At 35.1% G+C, this 22726-nt stretch overlaps 1 protein-coding gene across 1 annotated transcript in view; it reads right to left on the bottom strand.

Moving 5' to 3' along the window:
* LRRIQ1 (leucine rich repeats and IQ motif containing 1) overlaps positions 1 to 22726 on the bottom strand; it is a gene marked incomplete at both ends in the record, with an annotated part of 187224 nt that overhangs the window by 49989 nt on the left and 114509 nt on the right. Inside the window, one exon of the mRNA XM_080935379.1 lies at positions 21418 to 21519. Coding sequence (XP_080791505.1) covers positions 21418 to 21519 — 102 coding nt within the window. The remainder of the gene's footprint in view (positions 1 to 21417; positions 21520 to 22726) is intronic.

Below are 22726 nucleotides of genomic sequence, written 5' to 3'. Positions count from 1 at the left end.
TCTGACTTCTATTTTTACTCAAATCAAACGTATAGCATTCACATATAAGGGGGAACATGCACCATTTTTGTTTTGTGGTCTGGGTTATCTCATTAAAAATGATTATTCAAGGGGAACAGACACATCCAGCCCAAGGCCAGACTAGTCCTAGTTTCATTAGGACTGTTGGCCTGCCCACAGGTTGCTAGCCATCCAGAGAGCTGCAAGAGGGCTCTCACTCCTGAGCAGAGGGGTGATTCTGCACTCCCGTTCCACTGTCTATCCTGGAGAAGCCACCTGGAACTCTCAGGGCACAGGGAGCAGTGCTGCTTAGAAACAGACACTTGTGCAAGGTCAGAGCCAACCCAGTTTCATCACGACTGGGGACTGCTTTTGGAACTAATAGCCTACCCATAAATGAACCAACATACCTATGATCATTTGATGTTTGACAAAAGAGTTAAAAACCTTATGTGGAATAAAAGGACAGCCTCTTCAGCAAATGGTGCTGGGTGAACTGGTAGCCAGCCAGCAGAAGAATGCAAATAGATCCTTTTTTATCTCCTGTGCAAAGCACAAGTCTAAGTAGATCAAAGACTTTCACATAAAACCAAGTATATTGAAACCAATAGAACAGAAAAAGAAGAGTTTAAAACACATAGGAATAGGGAAATTTTTCTGAAGAGAATCCTAATGGTGTATGCTCTAAGATCAAGAATCAACAATTGGGACTTCATGGTATTGCAAAATTTCTGTATGGTCAAGGACACTGCCAAAAGGTCAAAATGGAAACCAACAGATTGGGAAAAGTTCTTTACCAATCCTATCCCTGATAGAGGGCTAGTAATTAGCATACATAAAAGCTCAAGAAGTTAGACGATAGAGAACTAAATAAACCTATTTAAAACTGGAGTACAGAGCTAAACAAAAAATTCACAACTGGGGAAAATCAAATGGCTGAGAAATATCTAAAGAAATGCTCATTATCTCTAGTCATCAGGGAAATGCAAATAGAATCAACCCTAAGATTCCACCTCACACCAGTCAGAATGGCTAAGTTTAAAAACTAAAGTAACAGCAAATAATGGTGAGGATGTGGAGAAATACGAACACTCCTCCACTGTTGGTTAACTCGTAAACTGGTACAACCACTCTGGAAATCAGTCTGGCAGTTCCTCAGAAAATTGGACAAAGTACTACCTGAAGACCCAGTTATTCCACTTCTGGACATATACCCCAAAGATGCTTCAACATCTAACAAGGCCACGTGCTCCACCGTGTTCATAGCAGTACTATTTATAATAGCCGGAAGCTGGAAAAAACCTAGATGTCCTTCAACATAAGAATGGATAGAGAAATTGAAGTACATAGCCACAATGGGGTATTACTCAGATATTAAAAACAATGATGCCATAAAATTTCTTCGCAAGTGGATAGAACTTGAAGTTATCATCCTGAATGACGTAACCTAGTCATAAAAGAACATTCATGGTATGTACTCACTTATTAGTGGATACTATCCTGAAAAGCTCAGAATACATAAGAAACCATCCACAGAACTTATGAAGTTCAAAGAGAAGAAAGACCAGAAGGTGGAAGACTCAGTCCTTCTTAGAAAGGAGAACAAAATGTTCATGGGAGGAAATAAATGGAGAAATAGAGGACCATTGATTGGAGAAAAGATCCTACAGAGAGTGCCTCACCTGGGGATCCACCCCATATGCAGCCAATAATCCCAAGCACTATTGCTAATGCCAAGTAGTGCTCACTGGAAAGAACCTGATATGGATGTGTCCTCAGAGGCTCTGCCAGAGCCATACTAATAATAGGAGGATGCTTGCAGCTAACAATTTGACCCAATACTGGGACCCCAATGAAGGAGCTAAAGAAAATACTGAAGAAGCCAAAAAGGTCTGCAACCTCATGGGAAGAACAAAATTATTAACTAACCAAACCCACCACAGTTCCCAGAGACTAAAACACTCCCCAATGAGTTCTCATGGAGAGACCCATGGCCCCAGGTGCATATCCAGCAGAGGATAGCATTCTCTGGCATCAATGTGAGAAGAGGGTTTTTATCCAGTGAAGGATCATTTTCCCAGTGTTGGGGAATGCCAAGGCACTGATATGAGAGTTGGTGTTAGGGAGAGGGAGCACCATCATGGAGGCAATGGGACGAGGAGGGTGGAATGGAATTGCCAGAACGGAGATAATTCCTGAAATGTAAATATAGAGAATATCAAATAAAAAATAGAAAAGATTGAAAATAAATAAATCAGCACCACAGTACACGTTCCAGCTGAAACAATTATCAGAAATGAAGAAGCATTGACATTGATGACAAGGAATTGATGAAAGACTATAATTGGCAATATCATTAGAAACACCACACAGCTTGTACTATACAGAGTTTTCAGATGACAGGAGGTTTGTTCAATGTCAATATAAAGAATACAACCAAATCCATCGTTTTGACACATCTTGGAAAAATGTCATAAAACTGTGTGAAGAAACCTTAATTGTGTGGTACATTTGAGATTATAAGATAAGTGAATGCATTGCTTTACAGAAAAGGGCTACAGAAAAATTATATGTGTGTGTGTGTGTGTGTGTGTGTGTGTATGTGTGTGTGTGTGTGTGCGTGTAATTATAGAAGATGTACTTTTCTAACATAATTTGGAGAGCTACAATACGAATGTAAAAATTATGCAAGTTAATGTGAAAAATTAGACAATAAGAGAAAATAATATGCAACTTGAATAATCATTTTTCATCTCTTTTATTGGATATTCTCTGAATTTACATTTAATATGTTATTCCATTCTCCCCCTGCTCCCCTATTGCCTCCATATAGGTACTCCCTCTGCCAACCACCATCTCCCACCTCAGCACCTTGGTGTTCCCCTACACTGGGTAAACAAGCTTTCACTGGACCAAAGGACTCTCCTCCCATTGATGTCAGACAATGCCATCCTCTACTGCATATGCACCTGATTCCATGGGTCTCTCCATGCTCACTCACTGGTTAATGTTTTCATCCCTGAGAGCTGTGGTCGGTTTGGTTAGTTGATAATTTTGTTCTTCCCATGAGGTTACAAATCCTTTCAGCTCCTTCAGTCCTTTCTCTAACTCCTTTTTTTAGGTCCTCCTGTTTTGTCTGATGGTTATACTCTCTTGCCAAGTCAGTAAACAAGGTGTCATGAGCTAAATCTGTATCTACATAATCTCTCTGTTGAAGCCTTGCCAATGTAATGGTGTTTAGAGTGAGCTCTTTGGGGAGGTAATTTGTGTTAGACTTTATAGTATTAGTATTCTGATGTTATGAAAAACCACACAATCCAAAGCAATGTAAGGGTTTAGTTTGCCTAGGGTTCTAGAGTGGTAAGAATTATCATGGTGAGAAAGTCCAGAAAGGAGCTGCAGACATGTTGGCTGGTTGAAGAGGCCAAAAGCTCAAATAATCACATGTAATCATGAAACAGAGATAGCAAGCAGTAAGTGGAGTGAGAGTATGAATCCTAAAATTCACTCTGTGACATGCTTCCTGCAGCAAGGCTCCATTTCCCAAAGCTTTCACAACCTCTTCAGGTACTACTAACTAGAAGAGAAGTATACAAATTCCTGACCTTATGGGGCACAATTCACATTCAAACAATCCCAGGCATAAAAACTGTGTCCTTAATGGGTCTCCCTGAAACCTTTCTCTTTGTCCTTTCTTTTCATTTCTCCCCCATCTTTCTCTGTCCCTTTCCTTTCTCCATTCTCCAAGAAGGCAGCTGTTTGGAAAGCAGAAAGAAAGTCATTGACAGGAACTGAAGTGACTAGATCCTTGATCTTGACCTTTTAGTATATAGAATTATAAAAAATAAAGTTCTGCTAAGAAACGTGTTTTTTGAAAATACTTTTTATAAACTCTGTAGCTTGAAATTTGGTGTGCATGTCTATGTTTCCACTTAGTGTTACCAAAGTAACAAGGACATCAACCCAGCTTAATGTTCTTGAGTTCAAACATGTTTATTCATTGTTAAAGTCAGCAAAACAAATTCAGAAATAGCTCAATGTCCAAGAGTCTGCAACTAAATGTTTAATTTTTATGCTGTTACTTTCTTCAATCTTTTCTTCCCTACTAGTTGGGTAAAATAATTGGTTTTAAAACCAATCATAATGCTAATTCATTTTTAATTCTGTGCATATAAAAAGATTTTCACTTATATCTAGTCTAAAATGATGAAGATTTTCTTTTCTTGGATCATGAAAGTTTATGATAAGAATTATAGTAGTTATGAGGACAAAAGACATAGAGAAATGCATTATACAAACTGTGAAAGACAGTAAAAAACAATGAGAGTATTATGTATTCACCATGTTGTAATATGTGATAAAATATTATTTGGAATATGATGGAAATGCAATGACTAATGGCTTAAGGAAGTCTTCTTACATGATTGAATTTTGTGAGAACAAAAGAAAGGTAAGTGAAAGGATCTTCTGATATTGTTATAAAAACAGACATGTTAATCAATAGAACTAAATTGAATCTCAGATGTGAATTTACACATCTATGAATACCTGATTTATAATAAAGACAAAAATATACAAGGACAATAAAAACATGTCAACAATTGGTGTTGGACAAACTAGATGTCTGCATGAAGAAGAACACAAATAGATCCATATCTAGTACCCTGCACAAAACTCAAGTCCAAGTGGAACCAAGACTTTAACATAAAACCAAATGCACTGAATCTCATAGAAATGCAAGTGGGGAATAGTCTGGACTCCCTAGCACAGGAGACAACCCCCTGAACAGAACACCAAAAGCACAGGCAACTAAGGCCAACAATTAATAAATAGGACCTCCTGAAACAGAAAAACATGCAAAACAAAGAACACTATCAATAGGACAAAATGGCAGCCTAAAGAATGAGAAAAAAGTGCAAGTGAGGGGTTTAAGGCTGGTTGTGAGAGGGAGGGAATACATGTGGGGTGGGGACAGCCTGAGAAGAATGAGGGAGGAGAAACTGCAACTGATATGTAATCTTTGAGAGAAAATAAAGAAAAAAAAGAGGTTAAGTGAAAGAATTTTCTGGGTTGTACAAAGACAACCCTCCATTATTACAAAAGAAGACAAATGTATAAAGTGAGATTTTTTTAACCTCATCTATATTTGAAATTATTTAAGGTCAGGGATCTTTGTGTTTTTACTTAACTCAGAAAAATCACCTACTAACGATTTATTTCTAATGATTCTATTTTCTCAAAAGAGATTTTAAAATAAAGTACACTATAGACATGTTTAGTACGATCATTCAGTGTTGCATGTTAACATTTTTCTTGTCTTTTATACATATGGGAAGCTAAGTCAAACCCAGTAATTTGCCAACATTTTTTCATGGCTCTAGGACCCTCCAATAACAGCAGAGGTATAGAGATGATATAAGATATTCACAATGTGTTATGAATGTAATAATTCAAATTATAGTAATTGTAGGAAAGCAAGCTACTGAAAAACACACACAGCATTTTATAAATCTTCCTATCCTCGTCTATTCTGATCATGAATGAGTTTTTCACCACAAAAATAAAACTTCAGGCATCTTTTAACAAGATACTTTTAGGTTATCTTTGCTGGCACATTCCCTGTGGCTAAATACTAGTCAATCTAAATGCTAGTAAAATTCTGTTGACTCTTAATACATAAACTTTGCACACCATTAGCAAGTATTATATATACAGCTATGGAAACACAAGACCTACCCTAAAACAGACTGGATAATATGATTTTGTGTTCCAACCTGTCATTAAAAGAGAAAGCAGAAGAAAATGTTTGTAATCATAAAGCAAAAAATACCACAAAAGAAGATGGTTTGATTACAATGCTCTGAAGTAAATATTATAGAAATTAAAGTTTTTTATTTCTTGAAAATTTAATACAAAATATTTAAGTGTTTATGACATACAGGAACATATGGTATCTGTAAATTTTCTATTTTACAAGAAGACAAATAGGATTCATGCTTGTGATGACAGCACCATCCTGGGATTTTAAAAAACTTGACTTTAAAATCAAGTAAAATTGTTCCAGGGAATAAAGAACTGAGGTTTAAAATTATCTTTCTGAGAAAGTTGTCAGGCTAGAGCCATTTTTTTCCTGGCTTCATTTTTACCCTGTGGCTAATCCCAGAATTCTAAATTTGCTTTAGCTTTTGAGGCAGCCAATTTAGAAGTTCAGTAGATGAGAGTAAACAAGGAATTTCATTTATGTATAAATATAAATGAACATGAATGAATTAAAAATACACTGTTCACTTAGGGGCTGTGCTTGAGAGTTGCTAAGTACCTAAAAATGAATGGACGTGAAGTCAAATATTTCCATTAATTATCATGAGAGCAGAGTAAAGTAGTTTGGTTCTCAATAATAAAATTTTATCATAATTTTAATACCATTAGCTAACTATAGCATAAACACCAAATACTAGTTGCTATGACAGCAGAAATCTGATTCCACATTTATATTGATGCCAACAAGTATATACAAATTAAAAATGAAGTTCACCATCAGTATCTTGAAAATCTGTGTTATCTACTATTAAACATCATATTTCCCTCATTTTTTTAACATTTCAGAGTTATCCTAATTTTTTATATATTTAAAAAAAATTGGATATTCTCTGAATTTACATTTAAGATGTTATCCCCTTCCACCAGTGCCATCCCACTCCCACTCCCATTGCCTCCATAAACGTACTCCTTCTTCCAAACACTCTCTCCAACCAATAACTTTGGCATTCCCCTATACGGGAAAAGCAAGTCTTCTCTAGACTAAAGGACTCTCCTCCCATTGATGCTAGAAAATACTATCCTCTGCTGCGTATATACCTTGGGCCATGGGTCTCTCCATGAGAACTCATTGGTTGATGTTTTAGTCCCTGGGAGCTGTGGTAGGTTTGGTTAGTTGATCATTTTGTTCTTCCCATCAGGTTGCAGACCTTTTCAGCTCCGTCAATCCTTTCTTTAGCTCCTTCATTGGAGTCCTCATGTTCAGTCTGATGGTTATCTGCAATCATGCTCCTCCATATCAGTATGGTTCTGGCAGAGCCTCTGAGGAGGCATCCATATCAGGTTCCTCCCAGTAAGCACTATTTGGCATCAGAAATAGAGCTTGGGTTTAGTGGCTGCATACGGAGTGGATTCCCAGGTGAGAATGAACTTTTCTCCAGTACCTGCTCCTCTATTTGTCCTTGTATTTCCTCCCATGGATGTTTTGTTCTTCCTTCCAAGAAGGACTGAGACATCCACCTTCTGGTCTACCTTCTCTTTGAGCTTCATAAGTTCTGTGAATTGTTTATTGAGCATTCCCGAGCTTTTGGGGCTAGTATCTGCTTATAAGGGAGAACATACCATGAGTGTTCTTTTGTGACTGGTTTACCTCACTCAGGATGAGAGCTTCAAATTCCATTCATTTGCCTAAGAATTTGATGAACTTGTTTTTTTAATAGCAGAGTAGGACTCCATTTTGTATATATACCACAATTTCTGTATCCATTATTTTGTGGAAGGGTATCTTTTTTTTCTGGCTTCTGGATATTATACTTATAGCTGCTATGAACATGGTGGAACCTGTGTCTTTGTTAGATGTTGGTGATTCTTTTGGCTATATGCCCAGGCTTGGTATAGCTGGGCCCTCAGGTAGTACTATGTCAAATTTTCTGGGGAACTACTAGAATGATTTTCAGAGTGGTTGTACCAGTTTAAAATCCTATCAGTAGAGAAGTGCTCCTCTTTCTCCACATCCTTGCCAGTATCTTCTATCACCTGAGGTTTTGGTGTTAGCCATTCTGATTGGTGTGAGGTGGAATCTTAGGCTTGTTTTGATTTGCATTTCCCTGATGACTAGGGATGATGAGTATTTCTTTAGGTGCTTCTCAGCCATTCAGTATTCTTCAGTTGGGGATTCTTTATTTAGCTCTGTACCCCATTTTTAATAAAATTATTTGATTCTCTAGAGTCTTCTTAAATTCTTTGTATATATTGGATACTAGCCTTCTATCAGATGTAGGACTGGTAAAGATCTTTTCCTAATCTGTTGGCTGCCATTTTGTACAATTGACAATGGCCTTTGTCTTACAGAAGCTTTGCAGTTTTATGAGGTCCCATTTGCCTATTCTTGATCTCAGGGCATAAGCCACTGGTGTTCTGTTCAGGAAATGTTCCCCAGTGCCAATGTGGTCAAGCCTCTTCCCCAATTTCTCTTCTGTTACTTTCAGTGTATCTGGTTTTATCTTGAGAACATTGATTCAATTGGACTTGAGCTTTGTACAGGGAGATAAGAATGGATTGATTTGCATTCTTATGCTTGCTGACCTCCAGTTGAAACAGCAACATTTGTCGAAAATGCTGTCTTCTTTCAACTGGATGGTTTTAGCTCCTTTGTCACAGATCAATTTACAATAGGTGTGTGGGTTCATTTCTGGATCTTCAATTCTATTCCATTGATCTACCTCCTTGTCTCTGTACCATTATTATTCAATTTTTATCACAATTGTTCTGTGATACAGCTTGAGGTTAGAGATGGTGATTCCCCAGACTTTTTTTTCTTTTTATTTTTGAGAATATGTTTTGCTCTCCTAGGTTTTTTGTTTTTCCAAATAAAATTGCAAATTGCTCTTTCCAACTCTGTGAAGAATTGAACTGGAATCTTGATGAAGATTGCATTGAATCTGTAGATTGCTTTAGACAACATGGCCTTTTTTACTAGGTTGGTCCTTCCAATCCATGAGCATGGGATATTGTTCCACCTTTGAGGTTTTATACAATATTCTTCTTCTGAGACTTGAAGCTCTTGTCATACAGATCCTTCACTTGCTGGGTTAGGGTCACACCAAGGTATTTTATATTCTTTTTGGCTATTGTGAAGGTTATAGATTCTATAATTTCTTTCTCAGAGGAAGGCTACTGATTTGTTCGAGATAATTTTAAATCCAGCCACTTTGCTGAAGTTGTTTATCAGCTGTAGAAGTTTCCTGGTGAAACTTTTTGAGCCACATTACTATTATATGATCTGCAAATAGTGATATTTTGACTTCTTCCTGTCTGATTTGTAACCCCTTGACCTCCTTTTGTTGTCTGAAGGCTCCGGATAGTACTTCTAATACTATATTGAATAGGTAGGGAGAGAATGGGCAGCCTTGTCTAATCCCTGATTTTAATGGGATTGCTTCAAGTTTCTTACCATTTAGTTTGATATTGGCTACTGGTTTGCTGTATATTGCTTTCACTGTGTTTAAATATGAGCCTTGAATTCCTGATCTTTCCAAGACTTTTAACATGAATGGTATTAAATTTTGTCAAATGCTTTCTCAGAATCTAAAGAGGTGATCATGTGTTTTGTTTTGTTTGGTTTTTTGTTTGTTTGTTTGACATTGTTCATATAGTAGATTACAGTGATGGATTTCCATATATTGAACCATCCCGGCATCCCTGGGATGAAGCCTATTTGATCATAATGAATGATATTTTTATGTGTTCTTGGATGCGGTTTTCCAGAATGTTTTGGATTTTTGCATCAGTGTTAATGAAGGAAATTGTTCTAAAGTTCTCTTTCTTTGCAGGTTCTTTGTGTGGTTTAGGAATGACCATAAATGTGGAATCGAAGAATGTGTTGGGTAGTATTCCCTTTGTTTCTATTTTGTGGAATATTTTGGAGATTATTTGGTATTATGTCTTCTATGAGTGTCTGACAGAATTCTGCACTAAACCCATCTGGTCCTGGCCTTTTTTTTTTTTTTTTTTTTTTTTTTTTTTTTTTGGTTTGGGAGGCTTTTGATGACTGCTTCTATTTCTTTATGGGTTGTGGGGCTATATAGATGGTTTATCTGATCATGATTTAACTTTGGTATCTAGAAAATTGTTTATTTCTTCTAGATTTTCCAGTTTTATTGAGTATAAGCTTTTGTAGTAGAATCTGATGATTTCTTGAATTTCCTCAGTTTCTATTATGTCTCCCCTTTAATTTCTGATTTTGTTAATTTGGATGCTGTTTCTGTGCTCTCTAGTTAATCTGGCTAAGTGTTTGTCGATCTTGTTGATTTTATCAAAGAACCAGCTTTTAGATTTGGTGAATCTTTGTATAGTTCTTTTGGTTTTGATTTGGTTCATTTCAGTTCTGATTTTGATTATTTTCTGCTTTCTACTCCTCTTGGGAACCAGTCCTGATGAAAGTGGACCAGGTTTGGCTTTTCTACAAAAGTTTCTGTTTCCAGGCAACACCTATACCTGTGCCCTGAGAGTTCTGGGTGGTCATCCCTGGGATAGTCAGTGAAACGGGAGTGTTGACTCACATCTAGGCTCAGGGGTGAGATTTCTTGAAATCTTGTTCCTCATATTTTACTTTAGGTTTTGATTTCACTAGCTTTGGCTGCATGGAAATTTTATCTCCCTTTTTAAGGCCTTTCTTTATATATATGTATGGATCCATATATATTTGACTTTAGATAAGTCAATTATCAAATTTTCAAAGTCACTACTTTCCATTTGTAAGATGTGGATAGTTATAATGCATCTATTTTTTAATGAAACTAACCCCATAGTGCTTAGTAAAAATACATTTTTTTAAAAGTCATTAACTTAAAATTTATTAATGTTGTTAATAATTACAATTATTGACCACTCACCATGTAAGCAAGTATACTGGGCATGTGTGTACTTCACAAACAGTATATAGTGTTATAATTTTGATATTCACAAAACTGTATAACTATTAACCAATTATATGAATGTTATTGACTCAGTAATAAATAATAATTTAAAAGAAGTACTCTAGTTCATTTTCAATACACACAAATGCACACATAGAAAGACACACAATTTTAAAGTAAGAAAAAATAACCTTTAATTAAAATCTCCCATGCTCATTGATTGGCAGGATTAATATAATTAAAAATGGCCATTGTGCCAAAAGTAATTTACAGATTCAATGCAGTCCCCATCAAAATCCCACTTCAACTCTTCATAAAGTTAGAAAAAACAACTTGAAAATTTATTTGGAATAAAAATAAAAAAAGATAGCAAGACTTATTCTCAAAAATAAAAGAACTTCTCGGGAAATCACCATCCCTGTTCTCAAACTGTATTACAGAGCATCTATGATAAAAAAACAAAAACAAAACTACATGGTATTTATACAGAGACAGACAGGTAGATCAATGGAATAGAGCTGAAGGCCCAGAAATGAACCCACACACCAGTGGTCACTTTATCTTTGAAAAAAAAAAAAAAAGATAAAAACCATCCAGTAAAAAAAAAGACAGCATTTATAACAAAAGGTGCTGGTTCAACGGGCTGTCTTCATTTAGAAGAATGTACAAAAGATATGTTTTCATCTCCTTTTAAAAAGCTCAAGTCCAAGGGAATCAAAGACATAAATCCAGATACACTGAAACTAATAGAAGAGAAAGTGGAGAAGAGCCTTGAAAACTTAGGTACAGAGGAAAATATCCTGAACAGAACACCAATGGCTTATGTCCCAAGATCAACAATCAACAAATGGACCTCATATAATTGCAAAGTTTCTGTAAGGCAAAGGACACTGTCAATAGAACACAATGGCAATCAATAAATTGGGAAAAGATATTTACCAATCCTACATCTGATAGAGGGCTAATAATCATTATATACAAAGAACTAAAAAATTGACACTCCATGTTCTGGGGTTTTTGTTATTCCAAATTAATTTGGAAATTGCTCTTTCTATCTCTATGAAGAATTGAGTTGGAATTTTGATGGTGATTGAATTGAATCTGTAGATTGCTTTTGGCAAGATGGTCATTTTTACTGTATTAATCCTGTCAATCCATGTACATAGGAGATGTTTCCATCTTCTGAGATTTTCTTTGATATTTTTCAGATACTAGAAGTTCTTGTCATACAGTTCTTTTACTTCTGTAGTTAGAGTAACTCTAAGGCATTTAATATTTTTTGTGTCTATTGTGAAGGGTGTCATTTCCTCAATTTCTTTCTCAGCCTGTTTATCCTTTGAATAAAAGAAGGCTACCGATTTGTTTCAGTTAATTTTATATCCAGCCATTTTGCTGAAGTTGTTTATCACCTGCAGGAGTTCTCTGGTGGGATTTTTTGGTCACTTAAATATACTATCATATGATCTGCAAATAGTGATATTTTGATATCTTCATTTCCAATTTGTATCCCTTTGACCTCATTTACTTGTCTAATTGTTTGGGCTAAGACTTACAGTACTATATTGAATAGGTAGGAGATGTGTGGACAGCTTTGTCTAGTCCCTAATTTAGTAGGTTTGTTTCAAATTTTACTCCATTTAATTTGATGCTGTCTACTGGTTTGTTGTATATTGCTTTTAATATGTTTAGGTATGGGCTTTAAGTTCCTGTTCTTTCAAAGAATTTTATCATGAAGAGGTATTTAGGTTTGCCAAAGATTTTCTCAGCATCTAATAAGATGATCATTTTTTTTTGAGATTGTTTATATAGTAGACTATGTTGATCAGTTTGAACCATCCCTGAATCCCTGAAATGAAGCCTACTTGATAAAGAAATTCTGGGAAATCACCACCCTTGAACTCTAGCTGTATTACGGTGAAATTGTGATAAAAACTGCATTAGTACTCAGACTGTTGGGTAGGTCAATGGAATAAAATGAACCCACATGCCTACGGTCAGTTGATCATTGACAAAGAGCTAAAACTGTCTGGTAGGAAAAGACAGCATTTTCAACAAATCATGCTGGTTTTATTTGAGATCAGAATGTAGAAGAATGCAAACCAATCCAATCTTACCACTTTTTACAAAGTTGAAGTCCAAGCAGATCAAGGACCGCCACATAAAACCAGATACACTGAACTTACAGGTCTCAACTACCCTGGTCCATGGGAGCTCACAGAGAGTGAACTACCAACCAAAGAGCATGTTAAAATTAAATCAACAACTTCCTTACAAAGGAACAACAATAAACTCTTTCTATACAAATATAGTTACAGAATTATAAAATAGCTTAATACTGAAGAATATCAACAAATTAGAAACTCAGCCAACTGAAAACAAGTTTAGAAAATGGAAAGCTGGGCTTTCAGGTAGTACTGTGGTCAATTTTCTGAGGATCCACCATATTAAAAAAAAAGTGGAAAGTTATTCCAAGCTAGCAAGCAATGAGTTATTTTTTTGCTAACATTTTCATACAAAACTTTTGGAAAGATTCAGTGTAATTGTCTCAAAATTCCAAGATTATTTTTCCACAGAAATATAATAAAGTTATTAAATTTGCAAAGAACCACAAAAGAGCTAAGGCCATCATGAGCTTAGAGAGTAAAGATTATGGTATCAAATTTTCAAATTTTGAAACTTATTAGAAAGCAATTGTCATAAAAACAACTAACTGAATGTTGGCATAAAGACAGACACATAAGCCAATGGAATGGAACAGAAAATTCAGAAGCAGACCCACAGATTTATTGTTAGTGCTATTTTTGCATATGAGTTCCAGGAATATACAAGAAATAGATAATGCTTTCAATAAGTTGAAACTAGATGACTAAAAGCAAATAAGGAGAGAACTTTACCTATCTACTCATCTATCTGTCTATCTGTCTGTCTATCTATCTATCTATTTAGAATCTCTATCTATCTAGGTATATTTTTTATCATTTATCTATTATTCAAAATATCCATTTTTATCATCTATCATTTACCAATTATTCTTACTGTAGGAAGCCGTTGGCGCCAATAGATGGCGCCAGCTTCCCGCCCATTGTTCAGCCTACAAAAACCTTTCCCCTCATGTTGCTTGGCAACCACATAAGTCACAGCCCAATCTCGGGGCACGTGATTGAGCTACAGGAGGATGCACCAATCAGGTAGCAACACAAGTCTCTTAGGCATTTATAAGCAGTGCATTTTCTCCCCCACGTGAGGAGATTGAGGGAGATAGTGGAGAGATTGCGGGAGATCCCATGTGAAGAGAGACTGGGCAGAGAGATCGCACGTGGGAGACTGCATGTGAGAGGTCGCCTATACAGTAGACCCCAGTAGGGAGTCCCCGGCTCAGAGAGAAGTTTTCTGCTCAAGAAGTCCCCTGCTCAGAGTGCTGTACAATAAAGGTTGTCCGCAGAAGAATCCGGTTGTTGCACGCCTGTTCCTATCGGTGGGAAGCGTGGGCGCGCGACATTCTTACCATCAAATTATCATCTAGGTAGGTAGTTAATATATGACATAATATGTAAATGAGAAAATGAGTGGAATTATTAACATGAGGGCAATGAAAACAAGATGAACAATCTACTTTAGTTACATGGCTGTTGTTACAAATGTTAAAGATAAAAAGATATCATGTGGAGAAAATGGAATACACATGATTAGAATGATACAAACTAGTACAAACTATTATTCAAAACACTATGGAAATTCCTCAGGAAATATAAAGGAAAAATACTATTTGATATAGCAATATTACTACTCGCAATTAGCCAACTGACATGAAGAGAGTATGTTAGATATATCTGCAAATCTGTATTATTGATGCATAGTCACGGACAGATGTAAATAACTGCAGTGCATATTAAAACATGAATGGATATTGGTAGGTTAAGTAGGTTAAAAGAAATTTTATTATTTGTGAGAACATGAATTAATTTGAAGGAAATCAGTATAAGTAAAATAATATAGTATAAACAAAGCAAGAGTATAACATATAGCACAGATGTAGAATCTAGTAATGTTTATCTTATGAACATAGTACAATTACAGTTACTACAACTTAAGGTATTGAGGCTGAAGGGAACGGGAAGTTGCCCAGACAAGAAAAATGGGTGATGAGATCGATCATATATCAAAGCCTCCACAGAAAGTAGCCATGCAGTATCTGCTTCAGAAGAGTTAAGGGTATAAATGTTTTATGATAAAAACTATAGATTGTAGAGTAAATAATATACATTTTAACTAATTGCATATAACCGTGTCACATGGTATACATATGAAAAGTAACATATTGTTCCTCATACTTTTTTCCATGAGACAACTCCTTTTTCATCAATCAAGATATTTTAATCAATCAGAATCTTTAGAAGAAATTGGTTCACCGACAGTCCTTAGGATCAAAAATCCCTTGAAATTTTTTTTTGAATATTCATGGGTCAATGTAGTTAGCAAAACCCTTTTCTGTGTTTTACCAGTGAATATAATATTAAAAATAATAAAAGAAATTACAACAGGGAATATTAAGTATAGTACTAACATGACCCTACAAAGAAAAAGAACTTTAGGCCAATTTCCCTCATGAACATTGATGAAAAATACTCAAAAATTTCTTGCAAACCACATCCAAGAACACATAAAAAACTATCATTCACCATGATCAAGTAGACGTCATCACAGGAATGTAAGGATGGTTCAATATACAGAAGTGCATCAATGTCACCACTGTATAAACAAACTCAAAGGAAAAACATCACAAGATTATCTCTCTAGATGCTGAGAAAGCATCTGACAAAATTCAACACCCATGAATGTTAAAAATCTTGGAAAAGTTAAATATTCAAGGCACATACTTAAACATAGTAAAAGCAATATACAGCAAACGAGTAGCCAGAATCAAAGTAAATGGTGAGAAACTTGAAGTATTTCCACTAAAATCAGGGACTAGACAAGGCTGCCCACTCTCTCCCTTCATATTCAATATAGTACTTGAAGTACTAGCCAGAGCAATAAGGCAAAAATTCCACCAGGGAACTTTTACAAATAAAAAACACCTTCAGCAAAGTGGATGGATATAAAATTAACTCAAACAAATCAGTAGCTTTCTTCTACTCAAAGGACAAACAAGCTGAGAAAGAAATTAGAGAAGTGGCACCTTTCACAATAGCCACAAAGAATATAAAATACCTTTGTGCGACCCTAACCAAACAAGTGAAGGATTTGTATGACAAGATCTTCAAGTTTCTGAAGAAGGAGATTGAAGAATACATCAGAAGATGGAAAGATCTCTCATGCCCATGGATTGGAAGGATCAACATTGTAAAAATGGGTATCTTGCCTAAGGCAATCTACAAATTCATTGCCATCAACCATCAAATTTACAACTCAAATCTTCATAGAGTTAGAAAGATCAAGTTGAAAATTCATTTAGAATAGTAAAAACCCAGGATAGCAAAAACCATTCTCAACAAGAAAAAAACTTCTACATGCATCACCATCCCTGACCTCAAGCTGTATTACAGATCTATTGTGTTAAAAACTGCCTGATATTGGTTAGAGACAGGAAGGTTGACTGATGGAACAAAATTGAAGACCCAGAAATGAACCCATACACCTATGTTCACTTAATATCTGAAAAAGGAGCTAAAAACATTCAATGGAAAAATAACATCCTGTTCAACAAATGGTGCTGATTCAACTGGCAGTGCATGCAAAAGAATGCAAATCAATCCCTTCTTAGCTCCTTGTACAAAGCTCAAGTTCAAGTGGATCAAAGCCCTCCACATAAAACCAGGAACACTGAAACTAATAGAACAAAAGAGGGGGAGAGCTACAAACACATAGGCACAAGGTTAACCTTCCTGAACATAACAACAATGGCTTATTACCTAAGATCAAAGATGAACAAATGGCACCTCATGAAACTGCAAAGTGTCTGTAACACCAAGGATATTGTCAAAAGAGAAAACAGTCAACCAACAGTTTGGGAAAAGATCTTTACCAATCTTACTTCTGATAGAAGGCTAGTATCCCATATATATGAAAAACTCAAGAAGTTAGATTCTAGAGAATGAAAAAATGGGGTACAGAGTTACATAGAGACTTCTAAACTGAGGAATGTGGAATGGCTGAGAAACACCTAAAGAGATGCTCAACATCCCTAGTCATCAGAAAAATGCAAATTGAATCAACCCTAAGATTCCATTATACAACATTCAGAATGGCTAAGATTAAAAACTCAGGTGACAGTAGATGCTGGCCAGGATGTGGAGAAAGAGGAACACTCCTCCTCTGTTACTGGAATTGTAAACTGGTTCAACCACTCTGGAAATCAGTCTGTGGTTCCTCAGAAAATTGGACATAGTACTACCTGAGGACCCAGCAATACCACTCCTGGGCACATACCCAAAAGAAGCTCCAACATCTAACAAGGACACATGCTCAACAATGTTCATAGCAGCCTTACTTATAATAGCCAGAAGCTGGAAAGAACCCAGATGTCCTTCTACAGAAAAATTGTTACAGAAATTGTGGTACATATACACAATAGAGCACTACTCAGCTATTAAAAACAATGAGTTCATGAATTTTCTAGGCAAATGGATGGAACATGAAGCTATCATCCTGAGTATTGTAATCCAGTCACAAAAGAGCACTCGTGGTATGCACATACTAATAAGCAGATATTAACCCCACCCCCAAAGCTTGAAATACCCAAGAAACCATCTACAGAACTTACGAAGCTCACAAAGAAGGAGGGCCAGAATGTGGATGCCTCATTACTTCTTAGAAGGGAGAAAAAATCAGGGAAGGAAAGGCAAGGTCAAATAGAGGAGCAGAGATTGAAAAAAAGATCTACAGAGACTGCCTCACCTGGAGAACCACCCCATATGCAGCCACCAAACCTAAGTAGTATTCCTGACGCCAAGAAATGTTTACTGGCAGGAACCACACATGGATGTATCCTCAGACCCTCTGCCAGAGTCATACAGATACATATGAGGATGCATGCAGCTAAACATCAGACTGAACATGGGGACCCCAATCAAAGACCTAGAGAAATGACTGACAGAGCTGAAAGGTTTGCACCCTCATGGGAAGAACAATATCATCTATCAGCCAAGGCACTGAGGTGGTAGAGGGTGATTGGGAAAGGGAGTACCTTCATGGAAGCAAGTAGAGGGGGGTGAGGAGAGGAGTGAGAGGAGGAAGGATATAACATTTGAAATGTAAATACAGAGAATATCTAATAAAATTGAAAAAAATCATAGAAAGAACTTTGTTCTACAAATATTTAAATATAATTGCTTTGATTACTGCATAAATTAATTAAATGATACATTTGAATGAGCTATTTTTACAAAGTTTTAAACTGTGTAAGACAAATTGTGATACACACACACACTTTTTTCGTAGGTCAGTGACAAACACTAAAGAGTGATATCAGTACTTTTACTAGTTCAATTACAAGGAAACAAAACAAAATGTGTCTTCAGAGACTTTGAAGGCAAGATAAAAATTTAAACCCAAGTGAGAATTATCTGTGATAACAAAGGTGGGCTAAAATAACAATCAATGGAGCTAACAAACAAGTCATCATATATCTATACAGTTTGTTTTAGAGTCTGTAGGCCTTCAGTCCTATAGGACCAACCAAATGATAACTAACAAATCACCTATCCTTTTGGTTATCTTGGGTCCAGATGTGGTCCAAACTTAGCCCTCATTAGGTTTAAGGTAAAGATGTATTTTACATTTCACATACATGTCAAACTATATAAGTAGGTATTTTATAAACATGGATTGATAAAAGTTAAGGTTTTTAACCTTGCGCTATTTAATGTAATTTATTCCATATCCAATATTCCACAGGTGTAACCATAATTTTCATTTGAATATCTTCATCTATCTATTGATATCTACAAAAGAGACCATAGTAATAATCAAAGCATTTAATACAATTTACAATACTCATGACATTTTACATGGTCATGACTGTAAAATTGAAAAGGAATGTTTTTCTATAACTCATACAGTGTTAGTATAAAATAAATTAGAATCATAGAATCGATAAATTATACTATGATCTAATTTGAGGAAAATCAGAAAATTATAAAACAGTGCTGGCGTACCATAGTTCTGAGATACTATTCCACATGGAGTTTCTTAATCTGACTTATAGCAAATTTAATTTTGATTTCTCTCATTGGAGGGGGTCTCAAATTCCCACTATTAATTTTATTTCATTTTTTTCTTAAGGGAAAATAAATGTTAAAGTTCTTAAATCCAGAGGTAATGCTGGTTATGTAACACTGAAATTAATAGAATTATAGTTTTATACTATATATTATAAAACAACATATAAACATATCTAAACAATATACAATTATATTTTATAATACTGTATACTCTGTAACAAACAAGCTTTAATCTCAAAAGACTTGGTTTAAGAATGCAGCAATGACTGGGCAGCTGCAATTGGTCAGCCTGCTATATTAAGCTATCCTCTGCATTACTGAATGTACATATAGGAGCAGCCTGAGTTCAGAGCAGCACTTAAGACAATATGGGCTTCAAAGCAAAAACAATGAGCATCTCATCTTTAACTCTTCTTAACAATGTAAGTCAAATGTTAACATATTAACTGTCAATTCCTTTCTTACATGTAAATTAAATGTAAATGTCTTTCATGTAGAACGATTATTGTCTAGCTGATTCCTTAAAATCAGAAGCCTTAAAATAATAATTGTTATTATTCACCAGTTAGGAAAACTGTATGTATATAATATTCATTCAAAATAATGAATAAAGTTGTAAATATTTTGGACAACAAAAAATCCATAAAACTCCAAAACAAATACATTTCACATGGAGGTAAAAGAAAACAAAACAAAACAAAAAAAGGAAATCAAAACAAAACAAAAGAAAAAAACTAAAACCAGCACCACATAAAACTTTGCTTATAAAACTTATGTGCAAACACTCAGTGCTCTCTCATCCTTTCCCTGTCTTTACTGTGAACATCTCTTTGCTTATTTTATATTGGTTCATAGTTTGAACAACATGCTGTTTACATGTAATTATTATGGGGAGGAATACATGAGAACATGTTTGAATAGAGCTTTTCCCCCCCCTAAATATCCAAGTTATGTAAATTAAATGTTTTTCTTTTAAGTATTTCTCCTCTCTAGTAGGGATGTCTCTATTTAACAGGGAAAGGTTGTCTCCCCCGTTGATACTAATTTCATCACAATTGCTACTATTTACTTGTAAAATCAGTGAACTAGTAAAGTTATAACAAGAACCTTATTTGAAAGTTCAGGTTTATCTTATTTAGGAAATTCAATTTAATTCTATTAAACTATTCCTTAACATCTGAAGTTTTATATATATTTTTAATTTTAGGTATATAGATGCTTTTGCTTGCATGTATGTCTGTGTATCGCATGTGTTCCTAGTTCTTGAGGAGGAGAGAAGAGGGTGTTGAATATCCTAGGCCTGGAGTCATGGGTAATTGTAAGTGTCCAAGTGATACTGGGAGTTGAATCCAGGGCAGCCACTGTGCTTAACAGGTGATTTGTCCCTGAAGTCCCAATATTAAGTAGATACCTTTAGTGGGCACAAGTTGAAGTTGCCTTACCATGAAAAAATTGTAAATATTAGAACATTTAATGGACACACATACTATATACCTTTAAACTTGTCACAATATATGCATGCAATAAACTCAATGAACAGTCACACTTACTTTACATGTCTTTCTAAGTGTGTGCTTACTGTTTAAAACTTATAAGAAAACTCCAGACATCAAGTCTTCTGACATACCATTTTAATATGTCTCTCTATATCATAATAATGAAGTCACTTCCAAATCATAATGAAATGCAAATCACAACAAACCCCTTCTAAATTAGGTTATTAATGATGTGTGTGTTTTAAATCTATTACATAAAACACGGGAGACAATAGTTAATTTCCATTAAAAAATGTATGACTTTTGCCCCGTTATAAATGATTACCAGAAAGTACTGATAGAATAAACTGTAAAAATATTAGGTCTACCAACACATATGAAACTGGCAAGTCACATCGTGGTTCTGTTTAATAATACACGGCTATCAGGTTTCGGAATGCTGAAATCAGAAATGTAGCCAACCCATCATCTAGATAGGAAAGCCTTCAGTACTAAAAGAAGCAGAGACAGCTTTCATCATTGATGATATAGGGTGTGGGGGATATGTTCACTATACTGTCTTCCTTGTTAATTAGCAGATTTATGTAGTTTGAGCAAATGTATTTTAAATAATAAAGTACAATTGTTACTGTTTAATAAAATTTGAACATACTAACCATAAGTATATTAGAATATCATTTTAGCATGTGATTAATCCCACTTTTTGAAGCTAATATAATTTGCACCTGTGAAAATTTTAATATCAGTATTAAAACTGATGATGTAATATTACAGGTTTATTTATACAAATTATAAAGGATATTTAAATCTAGATAACACAAATGAAAAATTATACTAATATATTTGCCTAGTAAGTAGAATATTTAGATTGATAAATATTTTTAATTCTTATTCACAGCTAGTTAACACACACACACACACACACATCTTTCATATGTGCTCTATAGGACTGAAAATATTTTAATAATATATTTTTCTATCTTTACAGACCTTTACCTTTCTGAGTCTTTCATTAAACCTTACCTTCAAAGTAATCTTCTCTTCTGAGCTGTGTCTTCTTTGATGACTTTGTAACAGAAACTTTATTTTTGTTTCTTTTGAATAATGCTAGTCTCACAGAAGGTTCTAGGGGAAATAAGATAAAAAGACCACCTCTAGGTTACTCTAACACAACCATATGTTTCCTTTATGTTGTTAGTACATACATTTATATTGAATTAGAAACACTCCGTGCAACTCTGGGAAACAGCTGATGCCTATGTAAATTTGATAATATAGAGTAGTCAGAGGATCAGATGAGTGATCCTCCTTATTATAATGACAGGAATATTAGTAATAAATGTGAATATTTGAATGTACATACATTTTTCAGGTAGAATTTTCTTAGTTGGGAGTCATGCTGTTTATTGCAAGACAGTTCTGTCACTATCTCCTTGCTAAACTACACAGAGAGCACATAGGAGAGATGAATGCAGGACATCAAGGAAACAGGTAATAGAAGAAAACAATTCTACATGCAAAGTGGTTCTCTCTGTTGTACTAATTAATTTATGTAGCAAAGAAGTTATATGAATTCTTTCTATATTTTAAAGTTAAAAATAGTATTAATCTCACTAGCATATTGCAGAGAAACAGACGCATTGTGAATATAGAGCCTTATAATTTTTATTCATGAAAAATGGTTTTATAGAATGTGAAAATATGATTTGGTCCTACAGTTTTAGAGGTTTTTGCCTAAAGACTGAGAAAGGAGTGGTGTAAGCACCCACAAGATGAAAACATCTTTTTTTACTATCTTATATTATTTGGAAAATGGTGATATAGCAAAGTAATTCTAGACTTAATACAAGACTGGATCCCAGCAAGGCAAACACCAAGTCCTATAGCTTTATGTCTGATGTCCAGTACTTTCATTTTACAGGTAAGTGGATCTTTCCCTGCAGCTTTGCCTCCTGTAACATACATCTGTCTCTAGATAGCGCTATTCCCTATATCTATATATAGCCCTTCTTGGCAGATATTCCATAGCCAACATGGTAGACCATTCATTGAAGTCTAGGATTCACTTTAATATATTCACACAATGGCCATTTTCCTTTTCAGGGTCTTCACACAGAAACTCCTTGGTCATGTTATTAGCATAAGACCACAGAGTGAAAAATGCAGCATTTCTTTTATCCACCATGTCTCTGGGGACAGCATTACATGAAAAACACTTATGTTTGATTTGGGGTGGACCTTGGCCCCCTTGAACCACATTAGCACCAATAATTGTTAGCATATACAAGTACTAATTTAAATTTAACTTCTCAAACACAAAGCTGCAATTTCT

This window comes from Micromys minutus, assembly GCF_963924665.1.
Source record: "Micromys minutus genome assembly, chromosome: 22".
NCBI lineage: Eukaryota > Metazoa > Chordata > Mammalia > Rodentia > Muridae > Micromys > Micromys minutus.
This window is presented reverse-complemented; position numbering and strand designations above follow the sequence as displayed.